Here is a 27,470-nt window from a genome sequence, read left to right as displayed (position 1 = left end):
TGAGCTGCTGGAGTTGGTGGCCATGTGTATGTGAGGTGTGCTTGCACGTGTGTATGAATGGTGTGTGTTTCTCTTTTGCTGATGAAGGCTGTGGCTGAAAGCTATGTGTAAGTGTCTTTTAACTGTGCCCATTGGCATCTTAACATGTCTTCCTTATGGTAGGTAGTAATCAATATTTTCCTTGGCAGTCATGTGTACTTGAGGTGTGCTGGCATGGGTGTATCAATGGTGTGTCTTTCTCTGTTTCTCTTTGTTGACGAAGGCTGTAGTCAAACGTTTTGTGTAAGTGTCTTTTAACTGTGCTAATCTGCAACTTAACATGTCTTCCTCATGGTAAGTAGTAATCTATATTTTCCTACAATGTTGATATTCCTGTATGGAATTTCCATTGTTAGATATTGTGGTTTGTTAGTTGTGTAGATGCTGTACATATGATGACTGGAAATGGGTCATAAAGACAGTAATTGCTGATAATTACACAATAATCCCTAATCCTCACGGCAAATGAATTTTATTTCAATAGAAATATTAAGGTGCATAATCCTGTACGAAGAAGTGTATAGCAGAAATATTCTGAATCAATAAATGTTAGTTTTTAAAGAAATTTCATTCCCTCTCTTGCTTTAGTTTTTGCCTTCAGACTATAGCACCAACATTTATGCACTACATCTATGTTTCTATATGTATATAAGGGAAGTAGTTGTATAGAAATAGAAGGAAGAGTTAACTGAATTAAAACCAAAGTTGAGAAATATGCTAAACTCATAAGCTAATGTATTTTTAATCTTCCAGACAGAATATCTTGAAAACTTGTCATCTTCCTCAAAACGTGCATAACCTTCTTTGAGCAGAAATTTATTAGAAATATTTTTTATTGTAATACGTGTCTTCAAAACTGAAGTGTTTATTATAAAGACTGGAAAAGGATAAAATTGAATTAAGGAGTAGGGGAGGAGGATACTCACCCACTTGTGGAGGAAACTTTTCTATTTCTAACTACTACATCCACTATAAGTTTTTCCCAAAGTCTTAAAGCTTTCTAAATTATTCCCCCCATTTTTTTTCTAGTTTGCTTGGGCTACTGTGTAAGCAGCAAAATTAATTTTGTACAAGTGTGTGTGTCGAACATATCTGAACAATTAATACAAAGTATAAGTCAACACGAGTATGGACATTAAATAATAAATCAGTTATTGTTCTTACCTAGTAAATCAGTCTGTGGGAGCCACTTATCAATTTTTACATTCTTTGGTTTTCCTGGGATATTATCTGTTTCATATTTCCAAAGGACACATTGCTTCAACTTTGAAAATACATTAAGGAAAATTGTTCTTTTCTCTTCTGGGAAATCAGCACTCCTCAAATTTGAACCCATGCTAAAATACACAACTCCTTGTGTACATTTATCAAGATAATTCTGAATATCCTGCAAAATCCAAATGAGCATTATTAGGAGTTACCAACCAAGGCATTAGTGATCCAACTTATGTAATTAAGGTTTATTTGAAAACAAATATTGCACTGCTAGATCTCAAATACAAGTTTGAAAGAAAGCTAGAGAATTTCAGATAGTTAGCATCTAATATTGACAATCAGCGGTTGGGCTTCCATCCTTCGATAGATGAAGCAGTGTATGGCTGTTACCAATATGGTGTTCAGTTGCCCCTTTATCTCCTGGGTACAGAGCTGTGACTGTATTTCTTATGTGTACCTGTTATCCAAGACATTTACACATCATCTTTCCAAAGTTGCCATAGATATTAAATAACCTGCATTGTAACAATCTGAATTTTAATGAGCACATGTTTCCATAGACTTAGAAATTTCTTTAATTTTCCTGTGGGTGGCAATTCTATAGTCATGCATGTTACTACAGGCTTGCAGTCCTCCTCTAGCTATTCCTGCCTCGGCATTTTGCATTTCCTACAAATCTCATTTTTAGACCACTATATTCCTGTGTGCTTGCTTCAGTAGTTGTGTTCCTTTTTTTCTTACATTCAGTATCTCACTTGTTATTCAAGGATTTTTTCTGGACATTGTGTTTTGCCTATTTGATGCTCTACTGCCTTCAGTATTTCATTTCTTGAAGCTATCCATTTGTCTGCCAGCCACAATGGCCCGATACAGTGGCCATGTGTGTGTGAGTTGTGCTTATGTGGGTGTGCATGTGTTTTCTATTTGCAAAGAAGGCCTTTTGGCTGCATTTTTATTTAGCAGTCTTTCCATTGTGCTTGTCTGTGACTAAACACCTTCTCCATGTGGTGACCAGCAATCTACCCTTTTCATAATATTGATGTTATTCTATCTTGGACTTCCCATTGTTTCACTTGTCTTGTATGGTATTCCTGCCTCCTGTTGCATCCTTTGAAATTCTTAAAAACTTCTGATTCTTTCAATTTGTCCAGATTCTACATTTCTACAATGTCTGAGAATTAATCTGCAGTTCTTAACTAATAAATTGTAGCAAGAGTTCATATCTACCACTTGAAATGATTTTCAGGTTAAAATGTGCTTTTGAAATTTCACTCTTCCCATTATATAACCTATCTGAAAACTTCCAGTGCTGCCCAATCTCTTCTATCTATACAACTGTCTTTCATGACAGGATAAATAATACTCTGTTTATAGTGTGTTAATCTTTGTACATATATATATGACTGTTGTTGTTGTTGTTGTTGTTGTTGTGGTCTTCAGTCCTGAGACTGGTTTGATGCAGCTCTCCATGCTACTCTATCCTGTGCAAGCTTCTTCATCTCCCAGTACCTACTGCAACCTACATCCTTCTGAATCTGCTTAGTGTATTCATCTCTTGGTCTCCCTCTACGATTTTTACCCTCCATGCTGCCCTCCAATGCTAAATTTGTGATCCCTTGATGCCTCAAAACATGTCCTACCAACCGATCCCTTCTTCTAGTCAAGTTGTGCCACAAACTTCTCTTCTCCCCAATCCTATTCAATACCTCCTCATTAGTTACGTGATCTACCCACCTTATCTTCAGCATTCTTCTGTAGCACCACATTTCAAAAGCTTCTATTCTCTTCTTGTCCAAACTGGTTATCGTCCATGTTTCACTTCCATACATGGCTACACTCCATACAAATACTTTCAGAAATGACTTCCTGACACTTAAATCTATACTCGATGTTAACAAATTTCTCTTCTTCAGAAACGATTTCCTTGCCATTGCCAGTCTACATTTTATATCCTCTCTACTTTGACCATCATCAGTTATTTTACTCCCTAAATAGCAAAACTCCTTTACTACTTTAAGTGTCTCATTTCCTAATCTAATCCCCTCAGCATCACCTGATTTAATTTGACTACTTTCCATTATCCTCGTTTTGCTTTTGTTGATGTTCATCTTATATCCTCCTTTCAAGACACTGTCCATTCCATTCAACTGCTCTTCCAAGTCCTTTGCTGTCTCTGACAGAATTACAATGTCATCGGCGAACCTCAAAGTTTTTATTTCTTCTCCATGAATTTTAATACCTACTCCGAATTTTTCTTTTGTTTCCTTTACTGCTTGCTCAATATACAGATTGAATAACATCGGGGAGAGGCTACAACCCTGTCTCACTCCTTTCCCAACCACTGCTTCCCTTTCATGCCCCTCGACTCTTATAACTGCCATCTGGTTTCTGTACAAATTGTAAATAGCCTTTCGCTCCCTGTATTTTACCCCTGCCACCTTCAGGATTTGAAAGAGAGTATTCCAGTTAACGTTGTCAAAAGCTTTCTCTAAGTCTACAAATGCTAGAAACGTAGGTTTGCCTTTTCTTAATCTTTCTTCTAAGATAAGTCGTAAGGTTAGTATTGCCTCACGTGTTCCAACATTTCTACGGAATCCAAACTGATCTTCCCCAAGGTCCGCTTCTACCAGTTTTTCCATTCGTCTGTAAAGAATTCGCGTTAGTATTTTGCAGCTGTGACTTATTAAACTGATAGTTCGGTAATTTTCGCATCTGTCAACACCTGCTTTCTTTGGTATTGGAATTATTATATTCTTCTTGAAGTCTGTGGGTATTTCACCTGTCTCATACATCTTGCTCACCAGATGGTAGAGTTTTGTCATGACTGGCTCTCCCAAGGCCATCAGTAGTTCTAATGGAATGTTGTCTACTCCCGGGGCCTTGTTTCGACTCAGGTCTTTCAGTGCTCTGTCAAACTCTTCACGCAGTATCTTATCTCCCATTTCATCTTCATCTACATCTACATCCTCTTCCATTATCTGACTAGTAAATGTAAATAACGGTGTAAGAATGATGTATATTGTCACTTAGTTATTTTACAATATATAAAACAGTGCCAAAACCTGGGAGTGCTGAGACTGTTGGTGAAGGAACCAGATGCTAGATGGAAAAGGAATGGAGGAAACAACATCCACTCATTTCACATTCTCAAAATGAAATAAAAGCAGAGATGGACTGTAGCCGGGCAGTCTTTAATCATGTTACTTCATTACCCCCATTTGACTAGTTAGAAAATTATTTTGAACAATTATTTCATGAGCCCACTCAAAGTGTAAATGGTTGCGAAAGCATATTTGACCTCTTAGCAACAAATAATCCTGGATAAATAGTGAGTATCATGCCGAATACAGGGATTAGCGACCACAAGGCAGTAGCTGCTAGGCTGAATACTGTAACTCCTACCACCAACAAAAAGAAACGCAAAATATATCTATTTAAAAAAAGCTATAAAAATGCTTTTAAAGTCTTTTTAAGAGACAGCCTGCACTCCTTCTGATCTGATCATGTAAGCATAGAAAAGTTGTGGAATGATGTCAAAGAGATAGTATTGACAGCAATTGAGGGATATATACCACATAAATTAATAAGTGATGGTACTGATCCCCTATGGTATACAAAATGGGTCAGATCGCTGTTGCAGAAGCAGCAAAAGAAGCATGCCAAATATAAAAGAACACAAAATCTCCAAGACTGGCAAAGTTTTGCAGAAGTTCAAAATATAGCACATACTTCAATGCTAGCATCTCAATAATTCCCACAATGAAACCCTGTCTCGAAATATGGCAGAAAACCCAAAGCAATTCTGGTCATACATAATGCACACCAATGGCAAGACACAATCAATACCTTCACTGCATGATAACAATGGTGAAGTCACTGATAACAGTGCCACTAAAGCAGAGTTATTAAACATGATTTTCCAAAACTCCTTCACCAAAGAAGACGAAGTAAATATTCCTGAATTCCAATCAAGAACAACTGATAAGATGAGAAAAATAGAAATAGATATCCTCAGTGTCCCAAAGCAGCTTAAATCACTTAATAAAAGCAAGGCTTCCAGTCCAGATTGTATACCAGTCAGGTTCCTCTCAGAGTATGCTGATACAATAGCTCCATATTTAGCAATTATATACAACTGTACCTATAGACTGGAAAACTACTCAAGTCACACCACTACCCAAAAGGGAAGTAGAAGTAATCCGTTGAATTGCAGGCCCATATCACTAACACCGATTTGCAGTAGGGTTTTAGAACATATACTGTATTCAAACATTATGAAGTACTTCAAAGAAATCAATTTATTGACATGTAGTCAGCATGGAATCAGAAAAAATCATTCTTGCAAAACATAACTAGCTCTTTATACTCATGAAGTAATGAGTGCTACCAACAGGGGATGTCAAATTGACTCCACATTTTTAGATTTCCAGAAGGCTTTTGACACCATTCCACACAAGCATCTTCTAACCAAACTGCATGTCTATGGAATATCGCCTCAGTTCTGCGACTGGATTCATGATTTCCTGTCAGAAAGTTCACAATTCGTAGTAATAGACAGAATGTCATCGAGTAAAATAGAAATAACATCTGGCATTTCCCAATGAAGTGTTATAGGCCCTCTATTGTTCCTGATCTATATTAACGATGTAGGAGACAGTCTCAGTAGCCATTTCAGATAGTATGCAGATGATGGTGTCATTTACCGTCTTGTAAACTCATCAGATGACCAAAACGAATTGCAAAATGATTTAGATAAGATATCTGAATGGTGCAAAAAGTGGCAATTGACCCTGAATAAAGAAAAGTGTGAAGTTGTTCACAAGAGTACTGAAGGAATTCCGCTAAATTTTGATTATGCAATAAGTCACACAAATCTGAAGGATGTAAACTCAACTACATACTTAAGGATTACAATTACAAATACCCTAAATTGGAATGATCACATAGTTAATGTTGTGGGTAGAGCCAACCAAAGACTGTGATTCATTGGCAGAACACTTAGAAGGTGCAACAGGTCTACTAAAGAGACTGCTTACACCACGCTTGTCCACCCTATGCTGGAGTACTGCTTTGCAGTGTCGGATCTGCATCAGATGGGACTGATGGATGACATTGAAAAAGTACAAAGAAGGACAGCTCATTTTGTATTATCGCAAAGTAGGGGATATAGTGCCACAGACATGATACGTGAATTGAAGTGGCAATCATTAACACAAAGGTATTTTTCATTGCGACGGGATCATCTTATGAAATTTCAGTCACCAGTTTTCTCCTCTGATTGCAAAAACATTTTGTTGGCACCCACCCACATAGGGAGAAATGATCATCATGATAAAGTAAGAGAAATCAGGGCTCACACAGAAAAATTTAAGCGCTCGTTTTTTCCGCATGCTGTTTGAGAGTGGAATGGTAGAGAGACAGCTTGAAGGTGGTTCATTGAACCCTCTATCAGGCACGTTATTGAGAATAGCAGAGTAATCACATAGATGTAAATGTAGAGCACCTTTTTTCCTGGTAGGCACATACTAATGGATGCACAAATTAACTCATATTTATTAACAAAGACAGAATGTTACCTGCAAGGGTACTGAGTAGTGACTTTTTTAACACTATATATTTTTGTTGTACTACAATCTTTGACTGCTAGTCCGACAAGTATCTGCTGACAGCAAAATGTGTCAAAGGCTGTAGGATGAAGAATATGCCATAATCCGTAACTGCTTTGAATGAGTGTTACATCACAACTGTTTACATCACGGCCAACTAGGGACAGCGGCCTGGGCACTGGGAGCTATCTTGTTTGTAAAATAGGCAGAGTAGAGCTGTGGCTGTGTGTTTACATCCTTAACTGAAGTAGCAGGAAAATAGTTGCAAAACTGCGAAGTGTCTTAGACAATCATAAACATCTGAAATCTGATAAAAAGCACATATTTGGTATTGTGTTATGAGTTCTGATGATTTCCACCTTAATAATACAAAAGAAGTATTGTTGACAAATACAACCAATGTAAATGTTAAGAGCTTCATTACAGATACACAGTTCATACAGTTTTGAAGTGTGTATGTGAATGTAGTACCACATTTGCATTTTTTAATAATGTGGACAGATTCTAAGACTACTATCAAAATTATGGAACCTTATGATTAATATTAATCATTATAATTTGTCTAGTCAGCTCTATAAGAAGGATGCCATAAGTTGAGGAGTTTGAATATTTAATAAATCTAATGATTAATAATGTTGAGGGCTGTAACTCAAATCTCTCAAAAGACTTATTTTCTCAGTATGTCCCTTTTTGTTGGTAGCTCAGTGATATTAACTTTTAGATTCTGTTGTTGATACATGATAGCCAAGTGTTACAGTGACTTGCGGTTATTCATAAGTCAATAACAGCCAACAGAACTCATCAAGTAAATTATTATTATTGCATGTAAATTGATGGTTTATATGCCTGAAGAATACCCACACTTCTCTAAATTTATGAAATACAAAAGCAAGTTTGAGTACTGAAAAGTCTTTCGTCCATTTGTGTGGGCAGCTGGGTAAAGTAATAACTAGATCACTTACATGGGACATAGACACTTTCAATAATAGTCTCTTCTGGATATTATGTTTATAGAAAAAGACACTATTATTGGCTGTGGGGATTACAGTATAAATCATGTGAATGAATCTGCATCTAAGGAGCTATTTCTTAATGTATTACACAGCTTCAGCATGTTTCCTCTCATATACAGGGTGTTACAAAAAGGTACGGCCAAACTTTCAGGAAACATTCCTCACACACAAAGAAAGAAAAGATGTTATGTGGACATGTGTCCGGAAACGCTTAATTTCCATGTTAGAGCTCATTTTAGTTTCGTCAGTATGTACTGTACTTCCTCGATTCACCGCCAGTTGGCCCAATTAAAGGAAGGTAATGTTGACTTCGGTGCTTGCATTGACATGCGACTCATTGCTCTACAGTACTAGCATCAAGCACATCAGTACGTAGCATCAACAGGTTAGTGTTCATCACGAACGTGGTTTTGCAGTCAGTGCAATATTTACAAATGCAGAGTTGGCAGATGCCCATTTGATGTATGGATTAGCACGGGGCAATAGCCGTGGCACTGTACGTTTGTATCAAGACAGATTTCCAGAACGAAGGTGTCCTGACAGGAAGACGTTCGAAGCAATTGATTGGCGTCTTAGGGAGCACGGAACATTCCAGCCTATGACTTGCGACTGGGGAAGACCTAGAACAACGAGGACACCTGCAATGGACGAGGCAATTCTTCATGCAGTTGATGATAACCCTAATGTCAGCGTCAGAGAAGTTGCTACTGTACAAGGTAACGCTGACCACGTCACTGTATGGAGAGTGCTACAGGAGAACCAGTTGTTTCCGTACCATGTACAGCGTGTGCAGGCACCATCAGCAGCTGATTGGCCTCCACAGGTACACTTCTGCGAGTGGTTCATCCAACAATGTGTCAATCCTCATTTCAGTGCAAATGTTCTCTTTACGGATGAGGCTTCATTCCAAAGTGATCAAATTGTAAATTTTCACAATCAACATGTGTGGGCTGATGAGAATCCGCATGCAATTGTGCAATCACGTCATCAACACAGATTTTCTGTGAACGTTTGAGCAGGCATTGTTGGTGATGTCTTGATTGGGCCCCATGTTCTTCTGCCTACGCTCAATGGAGCACGTTATCATGATTTCATACAGGATACTCTACCTGTGCTGCTAGAACATGTGCCTTTACAAGTACGACACAACATGTGGTTCATGCACGATGGAGTTCCTGCACATTTCAGTTGAAGTGTTCATACGCTTCTCAACAACAGATTCGGTGACTGATGGATTGGTAGAGGCAGACCAATTTCATGGCCTCCATGCTCTCCTGACCTCAACCCTCTTGACTTTCATTTATGGGGGCATTTGAAAGCTCTTGTCTACACAACCCCAGTACCAAATGTAGAGACTCTTCATGCTCTAATTGTGGACGGCTGTGATACAATATGCCATTCTCCAGGGCTGCATCAGCGCATCAGGGATTCCATGCGACGGAGGGTGGATGCATGTATCCTCGCTAACGGAGGACATTTTGAACATTTCCTGTAACAAAGTGTTTGAAGTCATGCTGGTACGTTCTGTTGCTGTGTGTTTCCATTCCATGATTAATGTGATTTGAAGAGAAGTAATAAAATGAGCTCTAACATGGAAAGTAAGCATTTCAGGATGCATGTCCACATAACATATTTTCTTTCTTTGTGTGTGAGGAATGTTTCCTGAAAGTTTGGCCGTAAAAGTAAGTGATGTTGTTTGTGCAGGACATTATGGTAACTATTTTGGGCTAGAAACTATTCAACCACCCCTCACAGGCATTCAGCTGTTAAGCACATTTCAAATATTGAATTTTCAAATTAATTGTTTCCTTGTTAGTGATATAATTTGTGTATCATGGCTCAAAACAGCTATAAATGATTTACTACAACCTTGCAGGAATGTTATGTACTTCAATTGAAAGAAAAATTTACACATTTAATTTGTTTTACTTTTAGGGCAGTTTCAGCTGAAACTGTAAAATGGCATTTAAACAAATTAGCGCACCAGCAAACAGTTTGGAAATTTCTGTGATGTCAAAAATAAATCGTAATGGAGGAAAGTATTGGCACATGTTTCAGGCACAAAGTAATTAAACTCAACAAACGGTTGTGTATCACAGTGAAGTAAGTGAATTGTGGTAAAGTACACTGTAAAAAGTGAGATTCTAAAACAGTGACATGCATGATGATTTTGAAACATGCTTTCATAAGCATTTACACTAATATTTCACTGATTGTTTGACAAAACAATCAAAGTGACCTCACTGAATAAGTAAATAAAACATAATTCAAAAAGTTAGTAACACATACACAAATTTTACAACAAATTTTGCTTCTTTGGCAGAATCAGCTCACAATCTTCTTCAACCTTCTTTGTGCAAATATACTTCTTTTTTGTAGAGAAAAGAAATCTTTGAGTTGCACAATTTCATCTCAAATCTTACAGGTCAAGAGTGAATGTGTCACATCAGTCTTTTGAAGTTTACTGAAAAAAATATATGTTGAAGTTTCACGTGATACCTTTCCATAACCACAATATTTTGATTTTTTGGTGATTTGTAGAAGTGCTACAGTTCTCTCTAATTGAGAATATTTGTGAAAATGTTGTAACAAAAGGGAAAATTGAAAAAATGTTATAAAGGAACCAAAAGTGATAGAGATCTGAATTTATTTTCAATAAATACTTTGTTCCAAATACTATGGACATGATTAATACATACACACTTCAGAGCTTTTTTTTAAAATAAAATAAATATAATATGAAAATTTGTAACTTTTTGCGAATTTCAGAATTATGTTTTGAAAATATGAATAGTCACAGGATGTTAAGTGTCTTGAGAAATGGTAAAGTGCAAGGGCTGCTAACTGTCAGCCATGACATTTATGCATCTTAAACTGTCAAAATATTTGTAGGTTAAGCTGAAAGAATCTGAAATTTTTTGTTATTTGCAAATTATTTTCTCCATAGTCCCCATCCTAAATGTTCTAAAAATTTCATGGTACGTTAGTTGGTCACTGTACTTATGTAATATACAATCAGTGTGTGCAATACTTGTCTGTAGAAAATGTGAGAAATTTTTTGGGTAGACCTAACTCTACTATCGAGGTCAAAAAATCATGGACACACAAATATTTAAATCGATAACTGATTTTAAGTAAATGTCATGCAAAACTGGTATTCAAAAATGAGATAATTTATATAATATTTATACCCATTTTTCATTTCATGATATTATTCACAAATTATTATTGTCTTCTGTCATGATTTTACTTCTTCATGACTTTCCATGAATTAAGGATGACCCAACAAGAGGAGTTCTTGGGAAATGGCGACTGCACACTGATCTTTTGATGATGGCCAGCAGTACCATGAGGTGCCATAAAGGAGACAGTGATATTTTGCAGCTCATGAGAGACACTTATTATCTGTTCCACCCACCACTGATTGTCATAACACAAAAAATGAAGTGGCTCACTGCAAAGTCAACTAATATATACTGTGGTCTCTGCATTTCACACACAGTAGCAGCCTGCATTATGTAGAGAACCATTCTTGCAACATATGCACCACTCCGGGATCCATCCCAGTAATGACTTGATTGGATTCCTACCACAGGCTTCATAGCAGATCAATTTTCTCCCTTTTTTAAATGGAATTCCCTTAATGTATTTTTATTTAGAAATCAGAGTATCATGTTTGTTACTAGTGTTGATATGGTGTGTACAAATCCAGTAGTATCTCTTATAGCATCAACAGCTTCATGCTGGAGATTAAATCTTGTTGCAAGATGTTTACAGAGACCTCCTGTCCCATCACATGCACTTTTTCTATGACCTGTTGCTAAATTTTTTTTTTTTTTTTTAAAAAAAGAAGATCCTGCCCAATGCCTAATGACTGTAACAAACTTCTCTGGCTCTACTATCTCCTTCGCCAACTCTCTTCCCTCCCACAATGCATAGGTTAAGCCATTGTCAGCATCCTGAAGGTGTAGTGCTTCAACAGTCATCACTTCAGCAACGGACATATTGCACACTCCTGCAACCAACATTTATGTTGCGGCTCTTGACATATACACAAAAGCATCAGATCCATCTCTGTGTACTTATTTCCAGTGACACTGCTTGTGGTGAAACAAACAAGTTTCAAATTAGTGCAGTAAATAAATACGTGTACATACTTCCTCCACTGGTTGGCATTTTACCCATCTTGGTTGTAAGGAGTAGAATTTTGTGAGACCAATTTTTAAATTTGGGTTCTCTTCTATCATTAGGAGATATGCTTCTCATTTTGATCTTGTCATATATCTTTTTATCTTTTTCACCATTTTCACTAACAGACTTTGCCTGCTGCAGTCTTTGTCATCACTTAGGTAAATTCCAGAACAACAGTAAGTGTATCATGTTACTTCCAGTAATTTTCAGGTTTCCAGCCTGACCCCATCAACATTCTACCACAATATTTTGGCCCAGAGATGTCCGGCCATCCTCAGGTGAGTAGACGAAGTACTGAAGACTCCTGATGCAGTCATGGTATTTATAGCAAAATTCACAAATGCGAATCATACTGGCAGTTTACGGTACATGTGTTAGGAGGTGACATGTGTGAGGCAGCAAACTTGTGTGTGCTGCCCTCAGTGGTGAAGTAAGAACAATCTAATGACTGAGTATCAACTGAGCATGTCAATTTCATTGTGACCGCATAATTTTAATAATTGAATTCCAGTTTCTATCCAGCTGAAAGCCATTATCACAATTCATTAAATTATCAGTAAGACATATTTCCACAGATTCTTTAATTACAGAGACCAAAAGCTGGAAACTGGTGCTAAAAAATAGACAGAGTACTAAGTTTAATTGTCTTGCAACACGTAAACTGCAAGAAGCCTCTTCTGGAGGATCCATTGTGAATCTCACGGAGAAATCGTTTGACGCTGCGATAATGTCAGTGCTTGTGAAAGGTTTAAACTTTGCTCCTACATCTTCTTCATGGCCTTTAATGGACTTCATGTCCACCCCCGGTAGTTGAATGGTCAGCGTGATGGATTTTCAATCCTCCGGCCCTGGGTTCGATTCCCGGCTGGGTCAGGGAATTTTCTCCGCCCAGGGACTGGGTGTTGTGCTGTTCTCATCATCATCCTATCATCCTCATCAACTGCAGGTCACCTAAGTGGCATCAAATTGAAAGACCAGCACCTGGCGAACTGTCTGCCCAAAGGAGGGCCATAGCCGTACGATTAAATAAATAAATTAAATGGATTTCATCAGTTCTATTGAGGAGGCTATTAGATCTCTTTCTGCGGATTCTGCAGACAAAGTTTGACAGGAATCATGTCGTACCTTGCTGAAATGTGCACCGCAATGGAGTAACATCTCTCTAGTGGAAAGAGCTGCTCTTTGCAACCTACGTGAAGATATTGGTACAGTCATACTCCCTGCTAATAAGGATAATGCTACAGTCCGGTTGACAAGGGAAGCCTAAAATGATAGGATACATAGTCAATGAAGTGATTCTATGTACTTCAAAATCGATAATGACCCAACAAACCACATATCCAGAAAAATTGCTACTCTTTTGAAGGATAATTCTTTACCAGAACTAGTTATCAAGAGGCTGAGACCACACAATGTTGTTTCACCAAGAACGTTTAGGCTGCCTAAGAATCACAAGGATGGCATTCCACTATGACTGATAGTGTGTAATATTGGTGCTTCTACTTATTTGACTGCAAAACATCTGGCCTCCTTACTCAAGCCATATGTGGGTAGGTGCTGCCACAGTACATGTAATTCGAAGGATTCTATCAATTGTTTGAAGACTGTTAAGCTGAGCATCTCAGATTTACTAGTTAGCTATGATGTGGTCTCACTTTCTACCAAAATGCCTTTATTTGACTCGCTACATCTTACTGGTAATTTGTTCAGGGTTGATTTGAAGGCTTCATTTGAACATATTCCCTCCTCAACTTATTTTTTATTTAATAACGAATTTTTTAACAAACTGACGGTGTCACCACAGGGAGTCCATTGTCCCTTGTGATGGCCAATTTTTTTATGGAAGACTTTGAGGAGAAAGCTCTTGAGTCTGCCATCTTGAAGCCAATGGTTTTTGGCATTACGTGGATGATACTTTCGTTGTATGGCCTCATGGCAGACAAGAACTGGAAAAATTTCTTTGTCATTTAAACTCTTCACATGAGAACATCAAGTTTACTATGGAGATTGATAAAGACAGGACTTTACCCTTTCTAGACATGTTACTATGCCATAAGAATGATGGGTCTTTGGGACATTCAGTGTACAGAAAACCCACATATACAGAACTATATCTTCAGGCATCCAGCTGCCATCACGCCATACAAACTGCTGGTGTCAGTGCTCTGATTGATTGGGCGCATGTAATATGAGATCCTGATAGCCTTCACGATGAATTAGTGCATCTGGAGAGGGTTTTTAAAGAGAACGGCTATACTTCGCGTCAAATATGGAAGGTCATGCACAACTATAACAACAAGAAGCAACGCTCTGAGGAGACCGATGACGACTATAAACCAGCTGCGTTCCTTCCACATACCGGGAATGTGTCTTCTAAAATAGGCAGATTGTTTAGGAAGAATAATATTAATGTCATCTTCCATCCCCCAGAAAAGAGTAGGGCCTTAGTCAGATCCATTAAAGATGATTTACAATTGAGGAAGGTGTGTGTTTTTTAAAAGTTCCTGTGAGTGTGGCTCTGCATATATAGGTCAGACCACACGAACAGTCCAGGAATGCTGTGTAGAACATGAAAGGTACACCCATCTGTGGCGACCTTTAAAATCAGCAGTAGCAGAACATTGCATTTCCATGGGACATTCAATGGAATACAATAATACCAAAATTTTAGCACCGTATTCCAGCTTCTGTAATTAAAGAATCTATGGAAATACATGTTGCTGATAATTTAATGAATCATGATAACGGATTTCAGCTGGACAGAAATTGGAATCCAATTATTAAAATTATGTGGTCACAATGGAATCGACATGCTCAGTCAAAACTCAGTGATTAGATAGTTCTTACTTCATCTCTGAGGGCAGCACACTCAACTTGGCTGCCTCACACATGTCACCTCCTAACACATGTGCTGTAAACTGCCAGTACGATTCACATGTATGGATTTCGCTACAAAATACCATGACTGCATCAGGTCCCTTCAGTACATCGTCTCCTCACCTGAGGATGGCCAGATGTCTCTGGGACGAAATTTCATGGCAGACTGCTGATGAGATCCAGCTGCAAACCTGAAAATTACTGGAAGAAGAAATATGCCAGGAAAATTTCAGAAATCATGTATCATCTGGCAATGGATGCCCACAGTAAGAAACTCAGCATGCCCAAATACCTTTCACATTCTTAATTTATGAGATTTTGAAATCAAATAATGCAAGGAAGTGGGTATATATTTCTGTATCTGCTGCTTAGAATAGCTGCCTGGTTTCAGTGTCAGTAACTGTACCTTCTCAGTGGCTGGTGAGATAGCTGAGATAGCAGGATTTATCTTTTGAAACTACACATTACTTTTCGTGAACATATCACTATCTTCTGGTTCTGCACCAAGTGCATCTACATTATATACTTCACAAAGTTTTGAAGATGTTGCTTGTATAAATGTTGTTTCAATTTCTTCCACTTTTCTTTTTACATACTGCTTTCTTCTTGTGCTTCTTACCTCTCCTGGGTGCTTAAGGGGTTACATGGTAGGGGCTACAGCAGAAATGCTAACATTCAATGCATCAACAACTTCACACCCAGGAATATATATACATCTGCACTGTCTTCTTCTTCAGTTTCACATTTGGGTGATGGTGATCATTCAGGTGGGTTGTCACTAAATTTCTTCTTGTAGTAAGTGTAGCAATTCCTGCACAATGGATATAATGATAATAACATTTACTTGAGAACCAAGCTATTTCTGCAATACCTCTGACAGATTTCCAACAACTGTGAAGTGTTTTTCTCTTTTCTTAAACACCACATTCTTGTTTTTTTCCCCACAGTCCACACACCTCACTCTTTCATTACTGTATATCCTCACTGACCTCGTATGTATAAAAAAGTTCAAACCACACACAAAACTTGATGCAGAACAGTTTATGTACAAGTTCTCACTCATCTGTTATATGGAGAAGAGCACTGGAAACAGTGTTGGCAACATGCATATTTTACATTAGAAATTCAGTGGTGTGAAATATGCAGAACATTGAAATTTTTTTAACATTTTACAAATCAAAATATTGCTGACTGTGTTTGCACTGATGACTAACATATTAACCAGGAGAACATTGTTCTCAGGAGAAAGAAAACTGGCGTTCTATAGGACGGTGTGTGGAATGTCAGATCACTTAATCGGGCAGGTAGGTTAGAAAATTTAAAAAGGAAAATGGATAGGTTAAAATTAGATATAGTGGGAATTAGTGAAGTTCGGTGGCAGGAGGGACGAGACTTCTGGTCAGGTGACTACAGGGTTATAAACACAAAATCAAATAGGGGTAATGCAGGAGTAGGTTTAATAATGAATAAGAAAATAGGAATGCGGGTAAGCTACTACAAACAGCAAAGTGAACGTATTATTGTGGCCAAGATAGATACGAAGCCCATGCCTACCATGGTAGTACAAGTTTGTATGCCAACTAGCTCCACAGATGACAAAGAGATTGATGACATGTATGATGAGATAAAAGAAATTATTCAGATAGTGAAGAGAGACGAAAATTTAATCATCATGGGTGACTGGAATTCAATAGTAGGAAAAGGGAGAGAAGGAAATGTAGTAGGTGAATATGGATTGGGGGGAAGAAATGAAAGAGGAAGCCCCCTGGTAGAATTTTGCACAGAGCATAACTTAATCACAGCAAACACTTGGTTCAAGAATCATAAAAGAGGTTGCATACATGGAAGAAGCCTGGAGATTCTGGAAGGTCTCAGATAGATTATATAATGGTAAGACAGAGATTCAGGAACCAGGTTTTAAATTGTAAGACATTTCCAGGGACAGATGTGGACTCAGACCACAATCTATTGGTCATGAACTGTAGATTAAAATGGAAGAAATTGCAAAAAGGTGGGAATTTGAGGAGATGGGACCTGGATGAACTGAAAGAACCGGAGGTTGTAGAGAGCTTTAGGGAGAGCATTAGGGAACAACTGACGAGAATGGGGGGAAAGAAATACAGTAGAAGAAGAATGGGTAGCTTTGAGAGATGAAATAGTGAAGGTAGCAGAGGATTAAGTTGGTAAAAAGACGAGGCCTAGTAGAAATCCTTGGGTAACAGAAGAGATATTGAATTTAACTGATGAAAGGAGAAAATATAAAAATGCAGTAAATGAAGCAGGCAAAAGGAATACAAACATCTCAAAAATGAGATCAACAGGAAGTGCAATATGGCTAAGCAGGGATGGCTAGAGGACAAATGCAAGGATGTAGAGACGCATTTCACTAGGTGTAAGACAGGAAAATTAAAGAGACCTTTGGAGGAAAGAGAACCACTTGCATGAATATCAAGAGCTCAGATGTAAACCCAGTTCTAAGCAAAGAAAGGAAAGAAGAAAGGTGGAAGGAGTATATAGAGGTACTATACAAGGGTGATGTTCTTGAGGACAATATTATAGAAATGGAAGAGAATGTAGGTGAAGATGAAATAGGAGACATGATACTGCGTGAAGAGTTTGACAGAGCACTGATAGACCTAAGTCAAACAAATGAAACAAGGCCCCAGGAGTAGGCAACATTCCATTAGAACTACTGACAGCCTTAGGAGAGCCAGGCCTAACAAAACTCTACCATCTAATGAGCAAGATGTATGAGACAGGCGACATACCTTCAGACTTCAAGAAGAATATAATAATTCCAATCCCAAAGAAAGCAGGTGTTGACAGACGTGAAAATTACCAAACTATCATTTTAATAAGCAAAATACTAGCGTGAATTCTTTACAGACAAATGGAAAAACTGGTAGAAGATCAGTTTGGATTCCGTACAACTTATCTTAGAAAATAGATTAAGGAAAGACAGACCTACGTTTCTAGCATTTGTAGACTTAGAGAAAGCTTTTGACAATGTTGACTGGAATACCCTCTTTCAAATTCTGAAGGAGGCAGGGGTAAAATACAGGGAGTGAAAGGCTATTTACAATTTGTACAGAAACCAGATGGCAGTTATAAGAGTCGAGGGGCATGAAAGGGAAGCAGTGGTTGGGAAGGGAGTGAGACAGGGTTGTAGCCTATCCCCAATGTTATTCAATCTGTATATTGAGCAAGTAGTAAAGGAAACAAAAGAAAAATTCAGAGTAGGAATTAAAATCCATGGAGAAGAAATAAAAGCTTTGAGGTTCGCTGATGACATTGTAATTCTGTTAGAGACAGCAAAGGACCTGGAAGAGCAGCTGAACAGAATGGACAGGGTCTTGAAAGGAGGATATAAAATGAACATCAACAAAAGCAAAACGAAGATAATTGAATGTAGCCGAATTAAATCAGGTGATGCTGTGGGAATTAGATTAGGAAATAAGAAGCTTAAAATAGTAAATGAGTTTTTCTATTTCGGGAGTAAAATAACTGATGATGGTTGAAGTAGAGAGGATATAAAATGTAGACTGGCAATGCCAAGGAAAGCGTTTCTGAAGAAGAGAAATTTGTAAACATTGAATATAGATTTAAATGTCAGTAAGTCGTTTCTGAAAGTATTTGTATGGAGTGTAGCCCTGTATGGAAGTGAAACATGGACAATAAACAGTTTAGACAAGAAGAGAATAGAAGCTTTCGAAATGTGGTGCTACAGAGGAATGCTGAAGATTAGATGGGTAGATCACATAACTAATGAAGAGGTATTGAATAGAACTGGAGAGAAGAGAAATTTGTGGCACAACTTGACTAGGAGAAGGGATTGGTTGGTGGGGCATATTCTGAGGCATCAAGGGATCACCAATTTAGTATTGGTAGGCAGCGTGGAGGGTAAAAATCGTAGAGGGAGACCAAGAGATGAATACAATAAACAGATTCAGAAGGATGTAGGTTGCAGTAGGTATTGGGAGATGAAGAAGCTTGCACAGGATAGAGTGGCATGGAAAGCTGCATCAAACCAGTCTCAGGATTGAAGACCACAACAACAACAACATGTAAATAATTTGTAAGGCCTCATAAAAATGCAATTATTTACATTTTTAGTAATAAATATTTACATAATACAGATATCTGGAGTGGAGAAGATACTGTTTATAATTACATGAGCAGTATCTGTTAATATGACAGAAAACAGCATTCTGTAACATTCCAAATTATTAAAAAAAGAATGTTTAAGTGGGAAAATTAATTTAAATTTCATATTTTCATCTTAAATTTGTAAGTTAAAAGTGGTCATTAGGCAACTAAATTTCAACGCACTAGATGGGAGCTTTAATACAATACATCTGCCAGGTCTCCAGTATATTTTGGTTTATTAGTTATATTTTTTTGTTCTCTTGTGTTTTAAGAGTTATTTACAAAATATACATTTTTCAAAAAATATACAAAAATTAAGGTAAAACAAAAATTACAATTATGATGTGCAGGTCTAATTTATATTTTTCCAGAGAAATTCAAGGCCACAAGTTGGAATGAGCTGTATGATTTGAGATGATATCATCCAGGTTCAATTTTTTTGTTACCTGTTCCCTGACATTCATTCAGTATTCAGTTTATTCACCATTGACCACTTACAGCGGAATAGGTCTGAACATTAAATATACAATTAACAATAACTTTACAGTAAAGTTTTTACAATTTAATTCTTTTTCTTTTAGGAATATTCTTATATACTAATGTCAATGCTTATTTCAAAATATTCTGTTATCTTATAAAATGGGTGTTTGAGAAGCCAGTCATAAACCTTACATTTGAAAATATTATTGGTCAGTGACCGAGCAGATGCTGGAAGTTTATTGAAGAGTTTTAAACTCATTATTTTGTGTGAGTTTGCAGTCTTTGTGAGTCTGTGTCTTGGTATGTCAAAGTCCAGTTTGCCTCTGGTGTTGTGGGGATGTATGTTCTCTCTGGTCTCGAACTCATTTAAGTTGCTTTTGACATAAAGCAGTGCTGTGTAGATGTATAGATTCACCACAGTTAATATCATGTGCTTGATAAAGAGGGGACGGCAGTGTTCCTTGGGCTTAGCTTTGCTTATTATTCTGATTACTTTTTTTTGAATTTTCAGTATTTCACTGACAAAGCAAGAATGTCCCCATAACAATATGCCGTAGGAAATGTGTGACTGAAAGAGGCCAAAATATACCACCTTTAGATACTCATTAGTGACTACATCTGTCAGTCTCCAGATGAGATAACACACTCTTGCTATTCTCTTGCAGATATGGCTAATGTGTTCCTCCCAGTTTAATTTTGAGTCAATGTGGAATCCCAACAATTTTATTGATTTGCTTTCAACAGCTGTACTTAAACCCAGAATTAGTTCTTGTGTTTTATCAGGATTACACAGGAGTTCATTAGAAGAAAACCAATCCATTACTAGTTCTAGTTTTTCCTGTGTTGCCTGATGCAGTTCTGTTGTGTCATGGTGTGTATTGAGCAACGTTGTATCATCAGCATAACACACAACTGAATTTGCTCCTACGTGGTAAGGTAAGTCATTAATTGCAATGATAAATAGAAAAGGACCTAGGACCGAGCCCTGAGGCACTCCAGTCCGAACTTCCTTCAGTGAGGAGCATCTATTTTTAATTGATACATACTGTCTCCTGTTACTTAAGTATGATTCGATTACATCCAAAGATGGTTTGTGTATGCCATAAAATTCCAGTTTTGCAAGTAGGGTGTTAGATGGTATGCAGTCGAAGGCTTTGCTAAGATCGCACAGTACGACTGATACTAGATCCTTATTTTCGAATGCAGTTAACACCTGGTTAACAACTTCAGTGACAGCAGTAGTGGTGTTTTTACCATGCTGATATGCAAACTGTCTGTTGGAGAGGAGATCATGCTTATCAAAATAGTTATTTAGTTGACTGTACATTACATATTCAAAAACTTTAGAGAAAATTGGGACAATAGAAACTGGTCGATAGTTTTGGGGCAGATGCTTATCTCCCTTTTTAAAGACTGGTATTACTTTAGCAGTTTTGAGTGCATCTGGGAAAACTCCAGATTCTAAACACATATTAAAAATGAAAGAAAGAGGTTGACAGATAAGGTGTATTATTTTTTTCATTACATAGTTAGAAAACCAATAACAGTCCATACTTTTTGAGTTGGTGAACCTTGCCACAGCTTTTACAATATCCTCTGGGGTGACAACATTCCAGTGGAAAGTATACATACTATGGGGTACAGCACCAAGATGATCTAGTGCACAAGTGCCATTTTGCTTGATTTTGTTTTTCAGCTCCCTCACTGAGGTTAGGAAGTAATTATTTACTTCTTCTGGGACCAGCATTGCATCTTGTGTACGGGTTTGTGAATTATATTGGTTGATGATATCCCACGCTGCTTTACATTTGTTGGCAGCACTTTCAATGTAATGTTCACATGCTTGTTTTTTGGCCAAGGACAGTTTGTCTTTGTAGATTTTTTTACATTTTAGATAAGCTCTATAAGAAGTAATATCTAGCTCAGGTCCTTGTTTACAAGAATTTTTATATATTCTGTACAGTCTGAGCATCTCCTCCCTAGTGAGAGCTAGCTCATCTGTATACCATTTTAGCTGTTTGTTTTTCTGTTTATGCTTAGGGCTACTTTTGATTAATGATGAGCAGGAGTACCATAACTCTATGAGTATTTCCAGGAATTTGTTAAACACCATTTCACCAGCACCCTTTCCAGGTTGTGTGTTGTATACAAAGTCCCAGTTAACATAAGATATTCTGTCAATAAATAAATTAATATATTCATCTTTCTGCCCTCTTACCCATGTGGCATTAGACTTGATTCTGGCTGATTTAGGCAACTGATCACAGGAGAATGTTAAAATCAATGGTTCATGATCAGCTAGGGCTCCACTGGCAAGTCTGACGTCGTACATATCTCTAGAAAGATTTACTATAATATTATCTAAGCACGCCTTATCCCGTGTTGGTGTGTGATTTGTACATTGTAAATTTAGTGATCTTAAGATATTAAAAAACGTTCTAGTAACATGTTCATCACTGTTGGCCATTTCAATGTTGAAATCGCCACAGATAATTAGTTTTATGTTAGATTTTAGTATTTTCCTCATAAGCAGCTCAAATCTTTCGAAAAATATATTTACATCTCCTCCTGGTGATCTATATAAGCTAACAATTATAGTATTCTCTACGTTTAGTCTTATACAGCTAAATTCTCCATCTAGTTCTGTACAGTAAGAGCTAACATCTATTTTAGTAAACATTATACTATCTTTAACAAATATTAGGGCACCTCCATTCTTTCTTTCACTTCTACACATAATGTCTCCAACAGCATACCCCTGAGGAACAAAATATTGTACTTGATCGTCTGTCAGCCAATGTTCTGAGATACAAACAACATCAACGTTTTCAATACTGCAAAAATGTTCTAATTGTAATACTTTGTTCCTAATGCAGCAAATGTTTGTTTGCATCACAGTAACAGATTTATCTTTATTGCTTATTGTCTGAGAACACTCTCTCATTCGAATGTCGCTTTTAGCACCTAGTTCAAGTACAGGAGGTTTATTACCCGCCGATTCACAAACTTTTATACTAAAAAATGACGTACATTCCAGGTATTACTCAAACCGCTACTTTCGTAGATCGTTTTATTCCGTGTGAGTCTTTCTTTAATTATTTCATTGACACGTTCGCACACAAACTTTTTCCCTTCATAGTTTAGGTGGTGCCCGTGTCTGGTGTGAAGGTTACGTGAAGGTCCCTGGAAGTGGAAGGAGCAGCAGAATAGATTGCCACATGTAAATATTCTGCATTCTTTACTACAAACTCCAGCGGAGAAATAAATTCCTTTATTGACTTCACAGTTTTTGTGAAATACTAAATAACCATCATTTTTTCTGTCTGCAAATCAGTCATGTATTTCAATGTAGTGCATGACATATCTTGTAGGATGATTTTCTCATCTTATAAGCAGTCTGCATTTTTTTTGAGTAGCTCATTTCATTTCATTTCATTTCATTTGTTAACATCCTTTGCATCATTTACATGATATAGGAATTGTCATAATACTGTCCAGAAAATGCACAGCAGAATATTACAAATTTCTATCAAACACATAAAATTAACATTATTTAATATGTTGAAAATTAAAACATTGAATTAATGGGTTGTTCTTTTACATGCTCGTTTAACATGTACCATATGTGATGAATACATTTTGGAAAACACATATTACACATAATTTAGAGTTTAGAGTTAAAAGAGTATAAACGAGACACGGAACCAACAATGAGAACAACATGATATTGACAATACAACTATCAGTTAGTGATAGTGCAGAGTCTTGTGGCTTCATTGCAACACAGACTTTAATGGACTGGCAAACAAAATGTATATGGTTGCTTATGTTCCAGGCAATCACTGCATCAGTACAAATGAAATTAAAACCGTGTAAGCAATCAGTCAATGCATCGAAGGTTACAGTTACATTCAGTTTTCTGCACTGAAATAACATACAATTCAGCTGACTTCTCTGACATGACATTCCAACAAACACTGTCTACCTTGCAGACAGAATTTTCAGACATTCCTCAGACCTCTGATGTCTCAGTCTTAAAGCAGATACTTTCTTTGTAATTATGTCTCTGTGAACAATAATATGTTTTTGGATTACTTATCCCTCAAGAATTTCATCAAAGCATAAATGCTCTTATCCAGTCTCTTAGTCTTTTTGTCTTTAAGACAGATGTGATTCAGATTTTTATGCATATTTTCAAGTACCATGTTTGTATTTATGCCAGTATGCATTCCGTAGCAATGACCCCATTTTGAGGCACCATGAATAAACTTTTCAATATATTTTGCAAAAGTTACTGTCAGGTCACTGGCATAAAGTTCATCAAGTAAATTTTTTTCCCATGATTTTGAATGAAAAACTGTCTCTCTCATACATTAATATTTCTTCTTTTTTTTTTATAAACCTCAACCTGCATGTCTTTTTTTTTTTTTTTATTTTATTTAAAATCTGTCTCCAAGCACACTCTACATGCCAATCGCAATGAAGTTGATTAGTTGTGCTTTCTGGTTGTAAAGACATTCATGCATTAAAAAAGAACTTTCTGCCATGTCAGACACAAACCATTTAGGTTTCAACTCAGAATCACAGCAGGAAAGTATTGTCTTATAAAAAAGTTACATAATTACTGTATCATTTCTGTTCAAAAACATGAAAGCATAAGGAAATCCCTGATGCATGTCACCTAGAACTAATAACATGAAAAGCTCAAAGTTGTAATCATTCTGTCCATGTGCCCCATCAATACAAAGATGATCACATCCAAATCTTGAAAGTAGCTGAAGTTGTGTATCATTTGCAATCAAGACAAAAGTCTTTATTTTACATTGTGGATAGTCAGCTACAGCTAGGCCTTGAGTGTTGTACAGGCAAATAACAATTGAAGTATGTTTCATCTTGTTTACCCACACATCAACACTGACATAAACATTACTATGAGACACAGCATTGCTATTTAAATTGTGCTGTTGGACGATGTTATGTAAATCCTTCCTGTTTGCAAGATGCAAATGAATTATTTCATTACCAACCACAGAATCACGAATACTATCAAGAGTGGCATCCATAGGCACTTTCTTTTCTATTTTTGATGCAATTTTATGTTTATTATCAACCAAATGATACATTCTTGCAACATCAAAACTATGACCCATATGGGTGGCCATAAACTTAACTGATATATTTTCTGTTTTCATTGTCCTTATGCATGATGGGCATCTGTTTTATTGGAACCTAATACTTTTATTATCCTAAAGTTTGCACCCTTAGAACAAAACTGCCCATCATGATTGACAATACAGATATGTAACTGTTGCTCCATTTATATTTTTGCTAGATGAGCATAATTTTATATAAATTGATTTGGTGTCACAGTCCAAATTTTTTTCCACTCACAGCACTGATCCATACCCAGAAACAGGAAATACTTTTTTGTCCAGTTTGATATTGTGAGTTACGATGAAATGTTCACTCATTGTTCCCCACAGTCCTTTTTAATTACGTGGTGGACAAATTACACCAAAGGATTGTGTCTTTTCACCACTATTTTTGTGCACATTTTTTTGTGCCTTTTCAGGCTGAACAAGTTCCTGAAGCACTTGTTACAAACATCACAACTGTACTATACTTTTGCTTTGTGCTTGAGTTTTGAATGAGATTAAAATGTTCCCCGATTCAAGAAATTCATCACATTTAAACAGTTCATCTTGTGTAAAAGTTAATTTATTTGGAAAATAATGCTATCCACACTACTATTCACACATATTTTCCCATGACTAATAAGCGATACACTAAACAGTTGTGACACTGTGCTCATCCAAAGCAGTTAGACATTATGAAGTCTTCATCCTAATGCCTTTGACACATTTTGCTGTCGGCAGATACTTCTGCTAGTCCATAAAGGTAATCTGAGACAGCACAATATTTATAGTTTCTTGTCTACTTATTTGTTAGTGTATGACGTCAGTTCAAAGTACAATGACAGAGACAGATACAGAAATATGTTTACACAACTTGAAAAGGAAATGAAAGACTGAATGAACACAAGTAACATGATTCAGTACAGCAATTGATGAAGGAGATACATGAGAAGAAACAGATTACGAGAGCTTTCAGACATGACTGCCAGAGTCATAAGATCATTTGGGAGTGCTTGACAATCGAATTTATGATCTGCTTTCTGACACAGACTATGACACCAATGTCAGTAGGTGTGAGGAATATGTAGATATTGCTAGAAAGGCAATTCTGAAGGCACCTAGGAGAACTAAGGTTACTTTATCATCATCAAATACAAACACGACACCAGCTTCATCCATGACAGCATCTCTGACACCATCAAATCAGAGCTATTTTCAGGCAATGTGGAGAAGTGGTCTCAATTTTGGGAACAGTTTCAGTCATCCATTGACAGCAATGCTTTGATTTCTACTACAGACAAACTTCAGGGATATTTAAAAGGTGTGCCAAAGAACTTGGCTGAAAGCACCCCCATTACCGCAGATACGTATGAGGAAACGAAATGTATATTAGTATCTCACTATGGAGACAAAAACAGTATAATTCAGGCTCTTTTTGATTAGCTTGAAACTATGAAACTGATCTCACATGCATCAACAGATACATTGAACACTACATATATTGAATGTAACAAATGCATACAAGCCTTATGAGCCTTAGGCTAAATTTTGACAATTATGGCCACATGTTAACACCCAAAATTCTGCATCTGTTTCTGGAAGATATCATCAGATACTGGGTTATTCACGCTAGAAGAATGCCACATCACAGAGTTAATGGAATTTTTGAACAATGAAGTAGAAGGCCCTATGATTACCCACAGAATTAGTTTGTAGCATTTTAGATACATTCACATCAACAGCTGTGACTCTGCAGGTGAATTCATAAGGGGGAAGCCACGTAGGAAGACGAAAAGAGAACTGTCAAAATACTGCATGTTTTGTAATTCACATCTCCACTGGGCACAAGAATGTATGAAGAAATTGAACGTCAAGGATAGGATAGAGAAATTGAAATCCTCACAGCAATGTTTCTTGTGTCTAAATGAAGGGCATAACATCAGAAAAACAAACTAGTTTGTTCTGGATGCAAAGGATTCCATCATGTATCTATCTGCAAAGAAGGAATGCAAGTCTCAGTGAGAAAGATTGATGTTCAACATCCTCTCTCCATGTATTTTCAAACTGCCTCTGTTTGGATCACAGGTCTGACTGGATTGAAAAAATGTACCCACTGTTTACTCATGCTGGGAGCCAATGCACCTTCATCAGCATGAATTTGGTCAACAGCTTGCAATTACAAGTGATAACCTGTCAACCATTAGCTGATTAGCTGTTGTAGGAGTTGAGTCAACATAATTCAACAAATTGCAGGCTCATTCACTTCAAGCTGACAAGAGTTTGTACAAAAAATACATTCACTTTCTCTGCCTTCAAAAGTAGGAACACATATTCATCAATTTCAGTTGTTCCTCAAGATATTAACATCCATAAGCTGCAGTTTGCTGATCCAAATGACGATGAGCACCAGTACCTTATAGGTGCAGACCAGTATTGGAAAATAATAAAGGATGACCCACCAACATGCCTTACTGATTTGACAGTTCTCCTTCCTTCTAGATTTGGATGGATTTTCAATGGGTGCAGGTCAATATTATTGTTAGGCTTATTATTGATAGCCATGTGCACCTCAATGAAGATTCTGCATCCTTAGACAAGGACACACGTTGTATCTGGGACTTAAGCTGGTTCCACACAACCAACAATAGTGTCATCACAGGTAGTGGCATACTGCGTTTCATTGCAGTTTAATGTGTGAATTAACAGTTTTTATTGGCACAACTTAAGAGATGCAACTTTTGTCACACCTCAAAAAGTTCAGCTTGGTT

General features: G+C 37.1%; 1 protein-coding gene across 2 annotated transcripts in view; it reads right to left on the bottom strand.

Moving 5' to 3' along the window:
• The window catches only part of LOC126203929 (UDP-glycosyltransferase UGT5-like), a 57,046-nt gene that overhangs the window by 16,901 nt on the left and 12,675 nt on the right, over positions 1-27,470 (bottom strand). For both annotated transcript variants that reach the window (XM_049938326.1, XM_049938327.1), the window contains exon 4: positions 1,204-1,426. In XM_049938326.1, coding sequence (XP_049794283.1) covers positions 1,204-1,426 — 223 coding nt within the window. The remainder of the gene's footprint in view (positions 1-1,203; positions 1,427-27,470) is intronic.

Source organism: Schistocerca nitens, chromosome 9, assembly GCF_023898315.1.
Source record: "Schistocerca nitens isolate TAMUIC-IGC-003100 chromosome 9, iqSchNite1.1, whole genome shotgun sequence".
Classification (NCBI taxonomy): Eukaryota; Metazoa; Arthropoda; class Insecta; order Orthoptera; family Acrididae; genus Schistocerca; species Schistocerca nitens.
Note: the sequence above shows the minus strand (reverse complement) of the source record. Positions and strands in the feature narration are given on the sequence as shown.